Below are 15,958 nucleotides of genomic sequence, written 5' to 3' on the forward strand. Positions count from 1 at the left end.
GTTTGATTATGAGCCCCATGTGGAACGAGAACTGTGTCCGACCTAATTAATCCGTAGTACCTACACTCAGAGCGGTGTTTGACACATAGTAAGTGCTTAGCAAATACCATTAAAAAAAATCAGGAGACCAAGGCCCTAGTTCCAGCTCTATAGGGCGCTGCCGCACTGCTGGGGCAGTGCATCTACTGAGGGTTTCTGAACAAAGAACCACCTAGGGCACTCTGCAAGGTGGACAGACCCAATAAGAACCTGAAAAGCAGCTGGCTAATGTGGGCAGGGAAGACTGCAAATGTTACCAAGACGACCACCCATCTCCTCGGTTGGCACTGGCACATGCTATGGTCACTTCAGCCATAAATGGGTTCCCTATGGTGCTTTTGCTTTAGGCTCCATCACTACCTGCTTGCTACTCTGAGACCCAATGGGAACATGGAAGCAGCATTGTGTAGTGGATAGAGGCTGGACCCCGGAGTCAGAAGGACCTGGGTTCTAATGCCAGCTCCTCAGCTTGTCTGCTGCATGATCTTGGGCAAGTCACTTAACTTCTCTGTGCCTCAGTTACCTCATCTGTGAAATGGGGATTAAAACTGTGAGCCTCTAAGTGGAACAGGGACTGTGGCCAGCCTGATTAGCTTGTATCTACCCCAGCGCTTAGTACAGTGCCTGGCACGTAGTAAGCATTTAACACATATCACGTTTTTCTTAACAGATTCCACAAATTGAGTGGCAGGGGCAAGAGCGGGCCATTCGTGCTGCGCAAACTACTAAAGCTCTCATCAGCTCCCCGATGCGGGTTCTTTGTTCTGCAGTCCCAGGATAAAGGCTCGGCTCCATCTTTACAGCCGTGGGAAGAGTATCGGGGGGTGGGGGCACCTCCAACCAGAAAAAAGGTGGAAGGCTTCGATTAGCCAGGAGGGCGTGGGGTGGAGGGAGAGAAGGAGGGAGGGGAATTTACTGCAAGGGAGAGTCCCTTACAAACACAGCACGCCTCTCCTGTCCGCAGCAAACGTGGCTGTCAAACTAGTTGGATTAGACTCTAGAAAAGAGAAGCCCGAGAGGGAACTGATAACCAAGGATTCCACGGGAGGATGCTGGTTCAGTTAATAATAATAATAATAATGTTGGTATTTGTTAAGCGCTTACTATGTGCCGAGCACTGTTCTAAGCGCTGGGGTAGACATAGGGGAATCAGGTTGTCCCACGTGGGGCTCACAGTCTTAATCCCCATTTTACAGATGAGGGAACTGAGGCACAGAGAAGTTAAGTGACTTGCCCACAGTCACACAGCTGACAAGTGGCAGAGCTGGGATTCGAACTCATGAACCCTGACTCCAAAGCCCGCGCTCTTTCCACTGAGCCACGCTGCTTCTCCAGTTGCACTCCATGTGTAGTGGGAATTCTTCAAGAGGCCCTGGAGTTAAAAGCAGGAAAGATTTCCATTGGACATAAGGGTTTTCACATCAGGTGGATACATCAGATTTAGAGACAGCGATGTGGAGCATCCTTTCCCTGCGGATATTTAAAAAGAGAAGAGAAACCTATCTGTCCTGGATGCTTTAGTTTCAGCCCCTGTCTAGAGGCAGCGGGCTGGAACAGATGACCCCTTGACCCCCTACCCAATCCTATTATAGGGAGGAATGAAAGAGGACCAGGTTGAGATATAGAAAAGGAAAATATCTCAAGGAAATCTCACGCCGCTTCTCAAAATCTACCCCCTCTACCTGAGCCTCCAACCCCATCCCTTCATACCTTATCAAAACATTCACCCCCTCCCTGACTGTCATCTTCAACTGTTCACTTGCTAATGGCTTCCTCCTCACTGATTTCAAATATACTCATGTATCCCTGTAACCTAAAAAAAAAAAACACCCTTGACCCCCACTTCTCCCTTCACTTACCCCCCCCATGCCTCCCTTCTTCCATTCATCACTCCTTAAGTGAGCTGTCGGCTTCTGTTCCCTCCACTTCCTCTCCAGTTCTCTCCTTGACTCCTATCTGGCTTCCGGCCCCTTTGCTCCACGGAAACTGCCATCTCAAAGGTCACCAGTGATCTTGCCAAATCCAATGGCTTCTACTCTATTTTAATCCTCGTCGACCTTTCACCTGCCTTCAGTCCTGTCACCCACCCTCTTCTGGAACCACTATCCAACCTTGGCTTCACCAATACTGCCTTCTCCTGGTTCTATCTCTCTGGGTGCTAATTTTCTGTCACTTTTGTGGGCTACTCCTCTGATTCCCACCTCCCAACTCTGGAAATCCCTCAAAACTCGGTTCTGGGTCCCTTTTATTCTCCAACTACACCAACCCCTTTGAGGAACTCACTCATGTCCATGGCTTCAATTACCATCTCTATATGCATGATTCTCAAAGCTACATCTCCAGCCCTGATCTTTCTCCTTCCCTACTATCTCATGATTCCTCTTGCCTTCTGGATATCTCTATTTGGTAATCATGCCAACCCCTCAAAGTTAACTTATAAAAAAACAAAACTCCTCATTTTCCCATCCAAACCCTGACTTCCCCTGACTTTCCCATCTCTGTAAACACCACCACCTTTCCTGCCTCACAAGCCTGTAACTTTGCATCCTCCTTGACTCATACCTGTCATTCAACCCATATTCATTCATTCAATAGTATTTATTGAGTGCTTACTATGTGCAGAGCACTGTACTAAGTGCTTGGGATGTACAAATCGCTAGCAGAGACAGGCCCTGCCCTTTGATGGGCTTACAGTCTAATCATAATGTTGGTATTTGTTAAGCGCTTACTACGTGCAGAGCACTGCTAAGCGCTGGGGTAGATACAGGGGAATGAGGTTGTCCCACATGAGGTTCACAGTCTTCATCCCCATTTTACAGATGAGGGAACAGGCACAGAGAAGTGAAATGACTTGCCCACAGTCACACAGCTGACAAGAGGCCCAAATCACCAAATCCTCTGAGTTGTACCTTCACAGCATCACTAAAATCTGCACTTTCCTTCCATCCAAACTGCTACCACATTGATCCAAACACTTACCCTACCCCATCCTGACTACTGCATCAGCCTCCTTGCTGACCTCCCTCCTCTTGTCTTCTCCCCCACCCCCCATATCCTTACTTCACTCTGCTGCCTGGACAATTTTTCTAAGAAACTCTTCAGTCCCCATGTATCCCCACTCCTCAGAAACTTCCAGTGGCTGCCTATCCACCTCCACATCCAGTGGAAACTCCTTACCATTGGCTTTAAAGCACTCAATCAATCAACTTCCCCCCTCTTATGTTACCTCACTAAAATTCCTTCTACAGCCCAGCATGTTCACTTTGCTCCTCTAAACACCACCCTATTCACTGGTTTCAGATCTCGTCTATCTCTCTGCCGACCCCTCACCCACATCCTACCTCTGTCCTGGAAATTCCTCCTCTTTCATAACCAAGAGATGATCACTTTTCCTTCCTTCAAGGTCTTATTAAAATCACATCTCCTCCAAGAGGTCTTACAATTGATTGACTGTGGGCAGGGAACATATAATAATAATGGTATTCGTTAAGTGCTTACTATGTGCCAGGCACTGTACTGAACCCTGGGGTGGATACAAGCAAATCAGGTTGGACACAGTCTCTGTCCCACACAGCGCTCACAGTCTCAATCCTCATTGTACAGATGAGGAAACTGAGGCAGAGAGAAGTGATATCTCCAAGGTCACATAGCAGATAAGCAGTGGAGCCGGAATTAGAACCCATGACCTTCTGACTCCCAGGCCTGTGCTCTACCAGCTACGCCATGCTGCTTCTCACTCCATGTCTACCAACTACATGTCTACTAACTCTGTTTGTACTCTCCTAAGCACTTAGGACAATATTCTGCACATAGAAAACTCTCAATAAATATGATTGAGAACAGAATCTCCGGTGAGCAGGAGATGCTCAAGCCAGAGTTTACATAGCCTTTGTGCTCTATTTCCCCAGTAAAACCTGATATTTGGAATCTTGGAAATAATGCTCCTGCAAATTAAGGAATACCCAAGCTTCCTCCAAAAAGCACCTGTTTTTACTTCTGCCAAACTACCTCATTGCTGCTGGGTTTGCTAATATGTTTATGCACCTGCAATGCACCTCTGTGTCCTTGGTTAATCTGCCATTGATCAGACCACATTAAGGGTTCTTTAATTAGACGTGGGACTCTTTCTGTACATCAATATATCCGAGGCAGTTAATTAACAATAAAACACGTCATTGTATCCACCACCTTATCTGTGATTTCACAAAACAAATTGGGAAATGAATCTAGGGACAGGAACACTCTCCCATTGCTGTTTGGAACTTACATAATGAAGCAATTTTCAACCATCTCATTTTTATTCAGCTGTTAGGGAAAGTCATCTCTGGCCTTTTCGTTCCTTATGCTCTCGTGCCAATGTGAGTCCTCAGAACATGCTACCTATATAACGAACGTATTTATTAAGCACTTACCATGTGCCCAGCACTGCTAAGTACCAAGATAATCAGATCAATCATTCCATGGTATTTATGGGGCAGTTACTGTGTGCAGAGCACTGCACTAGAGTTGGTAGACACCATCCCTGCTCACAAAAAGCTTTCAGACAAGAGAAGCAGCATGGTGTAGTGGATAGAGCGTGGGCCTTGGAATCAGAAGATCATGGGTTCCAATCCCATCTCCACCACTGGTCTGCTGTGTGACCTTGTGCAAGTCATTTCACTTCTCTGGGCCTCAGTTCCCTCATCTGCAAAATGGGGATCCAAACTGTGAGTCCCACATGGGATAGGGACTGTGTCAAACTCAATTGCTTGTATCCACCCCAGCACTTAGTACAGTGCCTGGCACATAGTAAGTCCTTTACAAATAACACAAGTATTATTATTATTATTATTAGAGAGGGAGACAATAAAATCAATCACAGATAAGTGCTGTGGGGCTGAGGATGAGTTGGATGTTGAAGAGATGAAGGGGTGCAGAGCCAAGTCCGTGATGGACAAATAGGGAAGTGAGGGGTTAATGAGGAAAGGACTCTTGAAAGAGATATGATTTTAGCAGGGCTTTGCAGATGGAGAGTGAAGTGTTGAATATGAAAGGGGAGAGAAGTAATGGGTCCATAGCAAGACACACAAGATGGAGATATGATGAGTAGGCTGGTTCCAGGTCTGAGGTGTGTGGGTTGGCTTTTAGGAGATCAGGGAGACAAGGCAGGAGGGGGCTGATTAAGTGCCTTAAAGCCAACGGTAAGGTGTTTCTATTTGATGCAGAGGAGGATGGGTGACCACCGGAGGTTTTTGAGGCATGCAGACATGTGGACTGAATTTTTGTTTGGTTTGTTTGAAGAATCTTGCAAGCAGCAGGAATGAAGTATGGACTGGAGAGGGGAGAGACAGAAGGCAGGAAGGTCAGCAAGAAGGTTGATGCATTAGTTGGGGGAAATGAGAGGTAGCAGTTTGGTAGAAGATCAGATCCAATCCCTCTTCCACACAGGACCCACAATCTAAGAGGTATCTGCATTTTATAGATGAGGAAGCTGAGGAAAGTCAAGCTAGGTCTAGGGCCAGGTTGCTTCACTTTAGGAGGCACAGAAAGGCAACGTTTCATGAACGGAGAAGAAAGAATCCTCCCACAGTCCTCCCAGTGAGTAAATGCTGGTAATATGCTCTAGCTCTCCAGCCTCCAAGGATGAGGCATTGACCCACAAAGGCTAGGCTGGCCCCTGCCTCAGTTTGATTAAATGGGTTCTAATCCCATTGGGTTCTAATCCCGGCTCTGCCACTTGTCAGCTATGTGATCTTGGGCAAGTCACTTCACTTCTCTGGGCTTCAGTTCCCTCATCTGTAAAATGGGGATTGAGACTGTGAGCTCCACGTGGGACCTGTTGGGTAGGGATCATCAAGCACTTAGTACAGTACTCTGTACACAATAAGCGCTCAGTGAATATGATTGAATGAATTTGTTACCGAATTGTACTTTTCAAGCACTTTGTACAGAGCTCTGCATACAGTAAGCGTTCAATAAATACAACTGAATGAATGAATGAACCCAATCTGCTTGTATCCACCCCAGCGCTTAATACAGTGCTTGACACATAGTTAAGTGTTTAACAAATACCATTATTATTATTATTATTATTAAAGATTAAATTGAGTTGGAACATCCGATTGGGTCTAAAGCTTCTTCAGCCCAGGGGCAGACTCATTCAGGGGCAGTAGGGTTCTTATCGATGAATATTTGAGGCATTGTTGAATTTGGTACTTGGAGAATTTGGCAGTTGACCAAGGGAAAAATCTCCTAGTAACTGCTAATAAGGTTGGATCTGTAGTGATGCAGTCATTTGTCTAACCCAGGGGTGATGTTATTGACGAACTCTATGTTAAGAAAACTCTACATTGTATAAAGTGTACATGTACTTTAGCCAGGTCTTCACGTGTGCATCTAATCATTTCTTCGAGCACCACATTGTGTTCCATCCTGAGAAGCAGCATGGCTTAGTGGAAAGAGCATGGGCTTGGGAGTCAGAGGTCACTCACTCATTCATTCAATAGTATTTATTGAGCGCTTACTATGTGCAGAGCACTGTACTAAGCTCTTGGAATGTACAAATCGGCAACAGATAGAGACGTGGGTTCTAATCCTGGCTCCGTCACTGATCAGCTGTATGACTTTGGGCAAGTCACGTAACTTCTCTGTGCATCAGTTACCTCATCTGTAGAATGGGGATTAAGACTGTGAGCCCCATGTGGGACAACTTAATTACCATGTGTCTCCCCCAGTGCTTAGAACAGTGCTTGTCACATAGTGAGTGCTTAACAAATACCATCGTTATTATTATTGTTATTATCCAGGTAGAGATGTATTGTTGGAAGAACAGTCCCTGATTTGGCTGTCACGTTCTCAACAAATATCACTCGGAAAGCAATCATTCCGGCAGCACTATGCTAATCTGGGGGAGAGAAAACACAGCTTTTGATGGCAGAGATCTCTTCCTAACCACTAGGCAGTTCCCACTGCTCCTGGTCATGAAGGATTTTCTTCATCCTAGGAGTGCCACTGTTTCATTTCAACCTCCAGTGTCATTTTGTGTCCAACCCACTTTTCTAAAGCAATATGGCCCTGTGGTTAGAGCACGGACCTGGGAGTCAGAGGCAATGGGTTCTAATCCCGGCTCTGCCGCTTGTCTGCCTCATGACCTTGGGCTATTCACTTAACTTCTCTGGGCCTCAGTTCCCTCATCTGTAACGCTGTAAGACTGTGAGCCCTATGTGGGATAGGGACTGTGTCCAACCCAACTTCCTTGGACCTACCCCAGTATTTAGAACAGTGCCTGGCACATAGCGCTTAACAAATACCATAATTATTATTACTTTTATTTTGCCACCTAGAGGAAAATCCATGAAGAATTGAAAGGGATCTAAGTGCTTGTTTATTATTTCCCTTTCAGAGTTTTTGAAAGATTCCCCCACCTCCACCCTCAAAGACTGGAGATGGGATGGTGTGGCTTCGATTTGTGTAATGCCTAATTTTTTTAGCAGTGAGCCTTTCAAATTAAATCAGCTTTCAATCATGAAATTTATTGTGCTGATACTAGGGGCCAAGCCCATGAGGGACAAGGACCATGTCCAGTCAATCAGTGGTATTTATTGAGTGCTTACCGTGTACCGAACACTGTACTAAGCGCTGGGAAGAGTAGAATACAACAAAGTTGGTACACATTCCCTGCCCAAAACGAGCTTACAGTCTAGAGGTATTTATAGTCTTACTAGAGGGACTTGGAATCATGGTCTAAGGCCTCTTGAAGGAAGTCCTCTCCCAGTGCTTAGTGCAGTGTTCTGCCCACATTAAGTACTTAATAAATACTATTACTACTACTAGTAAGTCCTGGCATGGATGCAAGGTAATCAAATTGAAACGAGCCTGCCTTGGGAATTCCTTCAGAAGCTACAACTTCTCAATATCGAAATCGGGCCAGTTTCTTATTTCATGCCAGCCCTCTGAGGAGGAGATGGTTAAAGACTGGAACTGCTAGTGACTGAAAACAGAGTAGGCCTTCGATAAGTTGGGCAACATGAAAACGGAAGCCATATGTGCTAAAGCGAATGCCACCAAAGCTGTACTCGGAGTTTGCCAAGGACTTGGAATAGCCTCCCTGACGTCACCACAACGGGAAAGGAAGGTAAGATATGGGCAGGAATGATTAGCTCCCATTTTAGAGGTCAGGAAACCAAAAAACATAGAGAAGCTAAGGGATTGCCCAGAACTCTTTTGCAAATTGACAGGGAGCCATATGTGTCCTGGATGCTCTGTCTCATGTCAAGTTCGGGGCAGATATTTCCTCAGATTTGACACCAGGGCTTCTAGAGGAAACAGGTGGCACCTGTTGGAGCAGGGCCGTTTCTAATCCACGTAAGGCCAACCTGGGCACACTTGTCGGGGGCTTCACTCACAGACTCCCAAGATATAGTCTGGCACTGGGTAAGTAATAAATGTCTACAGAGCCAACCTCCCCCTGATAGGAACTGTCCTGGATCAGAGGATATTCAATCAATCAGTCAATCAATCATATTTATTGAGTGCTTACTGTGTGCAGAGCACCATATTAAGTCCTTGGGAGAGTGATAGTCTGTCGGATATGAAGAGACAGGGCGTATTAGGCTAGAGGCAGGACACAGGCGAGAGGTCAGCCATGAGATAGACGAGATCAAGGTACGGTGACTAGGATGGCTTTAGAGGAGTGAAGTGTGTGGGCTGGGTTGTGGTAGGAAATCAGGGAGCTAAGGTACGAGGTGGCGAGGTGTTTGAGTGCTTAAAAGCCTTTAATGAGGAGTTTCTGTTTGATGCGGAGGTGGATGGTCATCCATTGGAGGTTCTTGAGGAGTGGGAAAACACTGGCTGAACGTTTTTCTAGAAAAATAATCCAGGAAGCTGAGTGACATAAGGACTGAAGTTGGGAGAAACAGGAGGCAGGGAGGTCAGCAAGGAAGCTGTATTTTTTAAATGGCATTTGTTAAGTGTTTATTATATGCCAGACACTGTACTGAGTTCTGGGATAGATACAAGCAAATCAGTTTCGACACAGTCCCTGTCCCTCATGGAGCTCAAAGATTTACTCCCCATTTTACTGTAAGCTGTGGGCAGAGAACTTGTCTACCAACTCTGTTATATTGCACTCTCCCAAGCGCTTAGTACAGTGTTCTGCACTCAGTAAGTGTTTAATAAATATGATTGATGCAGTCATCAAGACGGCATAAGATAAGTGCTTGCTAAGTGCTTACTTTGTGCCAGGCATTGTACTAAGTACTCGAGTGGATACCGTTTGGTGGTAGCAGTTTGGATGGAGAGGAAAGGGTGGATTTTAGCGATGTGATGGTTGAACTGACAGGATTTGGTGGCAAATTAAATATGTGGGTAGAATGAGAAAGATAAGTCGAGGATAACTCCAAGGTTATGGGTTTGTGAGACAAGGAGGATGGTGGTGCTGTTTACAGTCATGGAAAAGTCAAGGGGAGAACAGGGTTTGGTTGGGAAGATAAGGAGTTCTGTTTTGGACATGTTTAATTTAAGGTGTCAGTGGAACATCCAAGTAGAGATGTCCTGAAGGCAGGAGGAAGTGTGAGACTGCAGAGAAGGAGGGAATCATCTGCAACAAATGGTACCTGAAGCTCTGAAGCTATTGGAGGAAATGATTAGGGAGATGACACTTGATGGTTTCAATTTAATCAATAAAATATGTGGTCAGGTCACTGGGGCAAGAGATGAGGGAGGCAGTCGAATGTCTGAAACAACCGACCTGGGAAACAGGCATGGGAGTCAATAAGGATGGAGAAATAATGTTGCTGGATTGAGGAGAGGGCAGAATTAAAGTGGACAAGGATGAATTTGAGGAGGACGAAGTTGGCCTGATATCTGGATTTCTGCCAGCGGCGCTCTGCAGCTTATGCACAGGAGCAGGGGAAGGGGACTGTGGAGGTGATCCGGAGCCGTGGGTACAAGATGAAGGGACACTTTCTCATACTGGAGCCAGGGATTCCATAGGCCACACTTGGCTGAGGCTGTGCAGGAGTGAGATGGGGAGGGGATGGCCCGGGGGGCAGGGAATCGTTGGATGGGAGTGAGCTGATTGGGGCTGCTTCACCCTTGCTATCTCTTCAGGGAATAATAACTCTGGCCTGTGTGCCCCAAAAATGTCCAGGTAAAATATTACCCTCATCCCATGGATTTAAGGTGTTCGGCCTCCTTAGAGGATTGAAAAACTTTCAGTGGGTCCATTGCTGACTTGCACTCTAAGAGCTCAGCCACTGGTTGAGATCTGTCCTTTCTGGCTCCCCTTCTTAACCTTTCCATCTCAATTCCCCTTTATCCCAGCCCTGTCTCGGCTGGAATCAGCTGTGTTCTAGCAGATAATTATAATTCTGGTATTTGTTAAGCGCTTACTGTGAGCCAGGAACTGTACTAAGCACTGTGGGGGATACAAGCAATGTCATCCTGAGGAGTGCTGGGCCCTGCAAGACTGATTGACAGGGCATGTAACTGGATCTCCAATTACCAGCCTGCACCTCATGGTGGAACACATGTGTGGGAGAAGCAACATGGCCTAGTGGATAGAGTACGGCCTGAGAGTCACAAGAACCTGGGTTCTAATCCTGCCTCCATCACTTGCCTTCTGTGTGACCATGGGCAAGTCACTTCACTTCTCTGTGGTTCAGTTCCTTCACCTGTAAAATGGGGATTAAGACTGTGAGCCCCATGTGGGACATGGACTGTGTCCAACCTGATTAGCTTGTAACTACCCCAGCGCTTAGTACAGTGCCTGGCATGTAGTAAGCACTTAACAAATACCATTTTTAAAAAAACAAGAAAAAAAGGCCTGCGCTCCCACCTTGTGGTACTCTATGAGATCTAGGCAGACAGATTGTCACAAAACCATGCTACTTGGATCCTCTCAATCCTGTCTCTGACTCCTTGTCTTATGCCATCGAGTTGTTTCCGAGCCATAGCAACACCACGGACACATCTCTCCCAGAACGACCCGCTCTCCATCTGCAATCATTCTGGTAATGCATCCATAGGTATTTCTTGGTAAAAAATAAGAAAGTGGTTTACCACTGCCTCCTTCCATGCAGTAAATTTGAGCTCTGCCCTTGACTCTCTCCCATGCCCCTGCTGCCCAGCACAGGTGAGTTTTGACTTGTAACAGATTGCCTTCCACTCACTAGCCACTGGCCAAGCTAGGAATGGAATGAGTAAGTCTCTGCTTGACTCTCCTTCCCATAGCCGAGACTGGTAGAGGACTGGAAACTCGCCAGGTGTTTCCCTGAGAGGGGCTCTGACTCTTAGTCATAATATAATAGCATACTATTAAACTAGTATACTATATTAGTGTACTAGTATACTACTAATACAGAGCACTGTATTAAGTGTGGAAGAAAACATACAAGTGGGATTTAGATACAGCCCCTATCTCTCTGGGGGGTGGGTGCTCACAACCTACTGAACCACACTGTCTCAGTAGGTATCCATCCATCCTCTTAGCTTAGTCCATCTTCCCTCTTGGTCTGCTGGTTGTGCATAGTCTCAAATTGTGATTTGCCTGTGTTATAAAAAAGTATGGCATCGGATGATCCCAGTGCTGCCTTTATATTTGGACGGATAGGTAAGTAGGACATTTTTAATAAAACATTTTAGACATAGTGTTAGAACAACAATACTTTACTCAAAATGTATACAAAAGTATTTATTCTAGACAAAAGTGTTACTCTGAACGTCTTTTACCAATACATCTCAGAACATCACTTGTTGGAAAAAACAGAATTTCCCTTACTCTCCATGGACACTGTTTGTTTTTTTAATGTCCTGTATGTCCTATTCTCTTTTGCAGTCTATCTCTAGAGAATAAGGACACTGAAATTGGCATCATTCTAAACATCTCTGTGCCTCAGTTCCCTCACTGTGAAATGGGGATTAAATCCTACTGCCTCGTACTTAGACTGTGAGTCCTCTGTGGGATGGGGATTGTATCCAATCTGGTGATCTAGTAACCTCAGTGCTTAGTACAGTGCTTGGCACATAGCAAGAGCTTAACATAGTAACAATTCTGAATGCTGGTGCTCTTCCAGAATGCCTAAGCTCAGCCCACTGGCAGGATTAGAAGGGAGAGCTGGAGAAGTACATAGTTATGTTTCAGTCACTCATTCAAAGGACTTGAACCGAATGTATTTGGGTCAGTAGGTAGAGGTAAAGATATGCTAGTAAGGATGGTATTTTTAGAGGTAAAAGTATGCGAGGTCTCTATCTTTCTGAGGGTTCTGCCATTTTGTGTGGATATAGCCAGAGGGGGGCCTAGGAGCGGGGAAACAGCAACTGAGAATTTTTATCCGGAGTCCCACAAGCTTAGATGAGGCTAAATGAAATCCTTTTCTTTATAAAGAAACATAAAATCCCCACTGGATCTTGTTTATTGCCCAACCTTTCCTGCCTTCTCCTAGGAGAGAGGATAAAGTGATTAAGAATACTTTTGGATTACCACTTAAAAAAGGGCAATATTCCTACTTGAATTCCTATTTCATTTTATCATTTGATTCCTATTTGAGGGCTAATCATGGCCACAAGTTACGTCTAAAAGAGCACTTTTATGACAAGTTCTGGAAAACTAGGTGAAGCTTTGTGGCTGCATGCTAAGCCCTTTTGGAACTACATTTTAAGTACATCCAAATAGGTGTGAGTCCTTGTGACCCAAACCCAGAAATGCACAATCCAACCTCTGAATCTCTTGCAGCCCAGGGGTGAGGGGCGAAGAACTCCTTGGCAGGTGGCCTCTTAGGGTCCTCCAGGGGTCGAGTGGGATTCCTGCAGGAGGAACAGCAGGCTGTGATTTGGCCTAGGCAGGGAGGAGCTGAGCGAGGCAGGCAAATCGTATGAGTTAGACAATGAGGGTTCTAATTTCAGCTCCACAATGTGTCTGTGTGACCTTCGGCAAGTCACTTAACTTCTCTGTGCTTCACTTACCTCATCTCTAAAATGGAAATTAATACTGTGAGCCCAACGTGGGACTTGGACTGTGTCCAACTTGGACTAGCTTCTATCTACCCCAGCACTCAGTACCGTGCCTGGCCTATAGTAAGCACTTAGCAAATATTATTTTTTAAAAAAATAATATCCCCATAGTAGTAGTTTCTCATGTGACATGAATTTGGAGCTCATCAATGACTCAGGGTGCAAGACCAGGACTCAAGGACTGTCACCCCTGAGAGCTGAAGGGATGGATCATGTATGTCAGCTGGGCAGCGTTCACATAGAGGATCATGGATTCGTCCCTCTTGAGAATCAGGAATGGCTTCAAATACAAAGAGTTCTAATAGTGTGGGTAACAGGTATTTGAGGATAATTAGGGAAGGAAGCAGGAGAAGAAAGTGGAAGGGAAGGAAAAACATGGGGGAAAGAAGAGCGGGGGAGAGGAGGAGGAGGAAAGGAGAGAAGGGAGGGGATCGGTGTACTCTGAAAGCAGGCAGTGAGGGACTGTGTACCTACCTCAGCTTTCCCCAGATGTTGGAGAGGGCACAAGGAGGTGTGTGTGTGTTTGCATGTGCGCACATGCATTTGTGTGAAAACAGTTTCTACTGAGGTAAACATGTAGCTGAATGTGATGGGCCTTATTTCATTGGTTTCAAGGAAAAAATAACCCTTTCAAAAATTCTCCATCTTGGGCATCCTAGGTGAGGAACTGGAGAAGGAGGAGGTTGAGTCATCTTCTCCACTGAGAGAAAAGATGGAAAATAATGAGAAAGGGATTAGTACCCTGTAACGGCCCTGACTATACTGAGCTCCTCCACGATTTTCAGCTTATTACAACTGGGCACCAACTGTCCTGTTTGGCTGAGAATTTACGTGACATCTCTGCAGATGGGGCAGGGATCTAGCATTTAACCATTCTCTTCCCCCAAAACCATGTGTTACCTCTCTGGGGTGAGCCCAGTGAGACCAATGCTCCTCAGGTCCGGCACAGGGGGCAGTGAGATGAACTGAGAGCCCAGAGAGGGCTCTGGGCGTAAACGGCCATGGCGGAGACCGCTCTTAAGGTGTTCAGGGAATGAGGAGAACCAGAGTGAAATGGCTCCTCTGCCTCGCCGCCTCCACCCCGGCTCTTTTCCTAAACGGCCGACTGGTGCTCCCCACACACGTAGATGGTACTTGGGTGGATCCTCCTCTTGGTCCTCCCAGGCACCCTGGGAGAGATTCTGAATGTATTGGGCAGGAACTCCACACAGGCCTCCCGGAATTTTTTAATTCTCCAACAGTAGATCACGGGGTTGAAGACGGACTTGAGGTAACTGAGCCCCAGCATGTACGTGCCAGTAGCGTAGAAAGAAGAACCATAGTAAAATCTCTGGCTGAACACGGACAGCAGGCTGAACACCGTGTGAGGCAGCCAGCAGAGGGAGAACCCCACAAAGAGGATCAGGATCGTCATGAAGGCCCTGGTTTTGAAGCTCACGTCCACAGCCGTCCGGCGAGACCGCCGCAGGCCGGTCGGGCTGGCGGGGCCCAGGTGGAGGCCGTCAGGCGCGTGGCGGCTTAGGGGATGGTGGTGGTGGATCCGGACCACATTCCTCCGCACGGTGTTCAGGATGCACAGGTAGGTGTACAGCATGATGCCGAAGGGCACGAAGAACACAGCCGTCACCAACGTCACCGCGTAGGCTCTGTTGGCGGGGAGCTCTGTGTACCCGAGGACGCACTGGGGAGCCCGGGCCGGCACTTCCACGAACGCCCAGCCCGCGAGCGAGGGGAAGGAGATGCAGAAAGACAGGGCCCAGGAGCCGGCGATCAATACCTTGGCCCGGCGTGGGGTGAGCCTGTCTTGGTGCTGGACGATGATGAGGAAGCGGTCCACGCTGATGATCAGGAGTATGGCCACCCCTTCCAAGACGAAGAACCAGAAGAGCGTGGCTGAGATGCGGCAGTAGGGTGCCCCAAAGTTCCAGGTACCCGTGATGAGGGTGATGGCGGTGAAGGGCAGGCAGAATAAGGAGAGCAGGATGTCTGAGAAAGCCAACGTGCCCAGGAGGAGGTTGATGGCTGAGCGCATGGCGGGCTTCTGGTACACGAGGAGGCAGACGATCGCATTGCCGAGGAATCCAACCGCGATCATCACCAGCATGATTATTGCCATAGGTATCCGGAGCGGAGCGGGCAAAGTGGAGGATCCGAAGTCTGGCGGGGGGGTGCTACCATTCAGGGGGAAGGAAGCGTGTGTCTCTAAGAAAGTGCTGTTGCAGGCCATCACTGGGATGAATCCGTCCTCAGGATGGCAAAGGGGGAGAGTTTTCCCATGATCCTTTGGGCAGCTGCCATTATCTTGTCTTGCCTGTTGGCTCTTTTGGAGGGTCTAAGTTTAGGGAGCTCTATGGTCTCTTCACCGTTAAAAGAACTCTCTCTCTCTCCTTCTCTCTTCCAGAGCTGTTTCAATCTCTGGAGATTTCAAATCACAAACCTTAGCAAGACTTAGCAGGATTGATTGTTGAGGCATCCTCAGCTCCTTTCTCTGGAACCTGGAGATGAGAAGAATGAGAAGAGGAGGTTCCATTCAGAGTGCACAGTTACCTCATTTCTCTGCCTAATGAGCTCGGGGCCTTCGTGGAAGCCCAGCAGTGGAGTGGAGAAAAGACATGTTTGCTTAAGATACTCCCACCTCCTTACAGTGTGAGTCCCACAAAATTCAGTTTTGGAGCCTCTTCTAATTCATCTACATTCAATCAGTGGTATTTATTAAACACTCTGGACAGAGCACTGTACTAAACGCTTAAAAAAGTACAATATAACAGAGTTGGTAGAGATGTTCCCTGGCCACAACAAGGATACAGGATAGAGTTCTCCCTTGGAGAACTCATTTGCTCCCACAGCTTCAACTACCCTCTCTACACAGATGATTTCCAAATCTTCCTTTCCAGCTCTGACTTCTCTCCTTCTCTGCAGTCTTGCATTT

General features: G+C 46.8%; 1 protein-coding gene across 2 annotated transcripts in view; it reads right to left on the reverse strand.

Annotated features, from left to right (window-relative positions):
- Positions 1–11,667: 11,667 nt before the first annotated feature.
- Positions 11,668–15,958, reverse strand: part of GPR45 (G protein-coupled receptor 45) — a 37,062-nt gene continuing 32,771 nt past the window's right edge. The window contains exons 3-4 of one of the 2 annotated variants that reach the window (XR_005659785.1): positions 13,930–15,524; positions 11,668–12,822 (exon numbers count right to left, since the gene is read on the reverse strand). Coding sequence is in view for 1 of the 2 variants with exons in the window: in XM_029048759.2 (XP_028904592.1) it covers positions 14,123–15,256 (1,134 nt within the window). In the remaining variant the exon portion in view is untranslated. Of the gene's footprint in view, positions 12,823–13,068; positions 15,525–15,958 lie in introns of those variants that run through there. The other variant, XM_029048759.2, reaches the window with a different exon arrangement.

Source organism: Ornithorhynchus anatinus, chromosome 2, assembly GCF_004115215.2.
Source record: "Ornithorhynchus anatinus isolate Pmale09 chromosome 2, mOrnAna1.pri.v4, whole genome shotgun sequence".
Classification (NCBI taxonomy): domain Eukaryota; kingdom Metazoa; phylum Chordata; class Mammalia; order Monotremata; family Ornithorhynchidae; genus Ornithorhynchus; species Ornithorhynchus anatinus.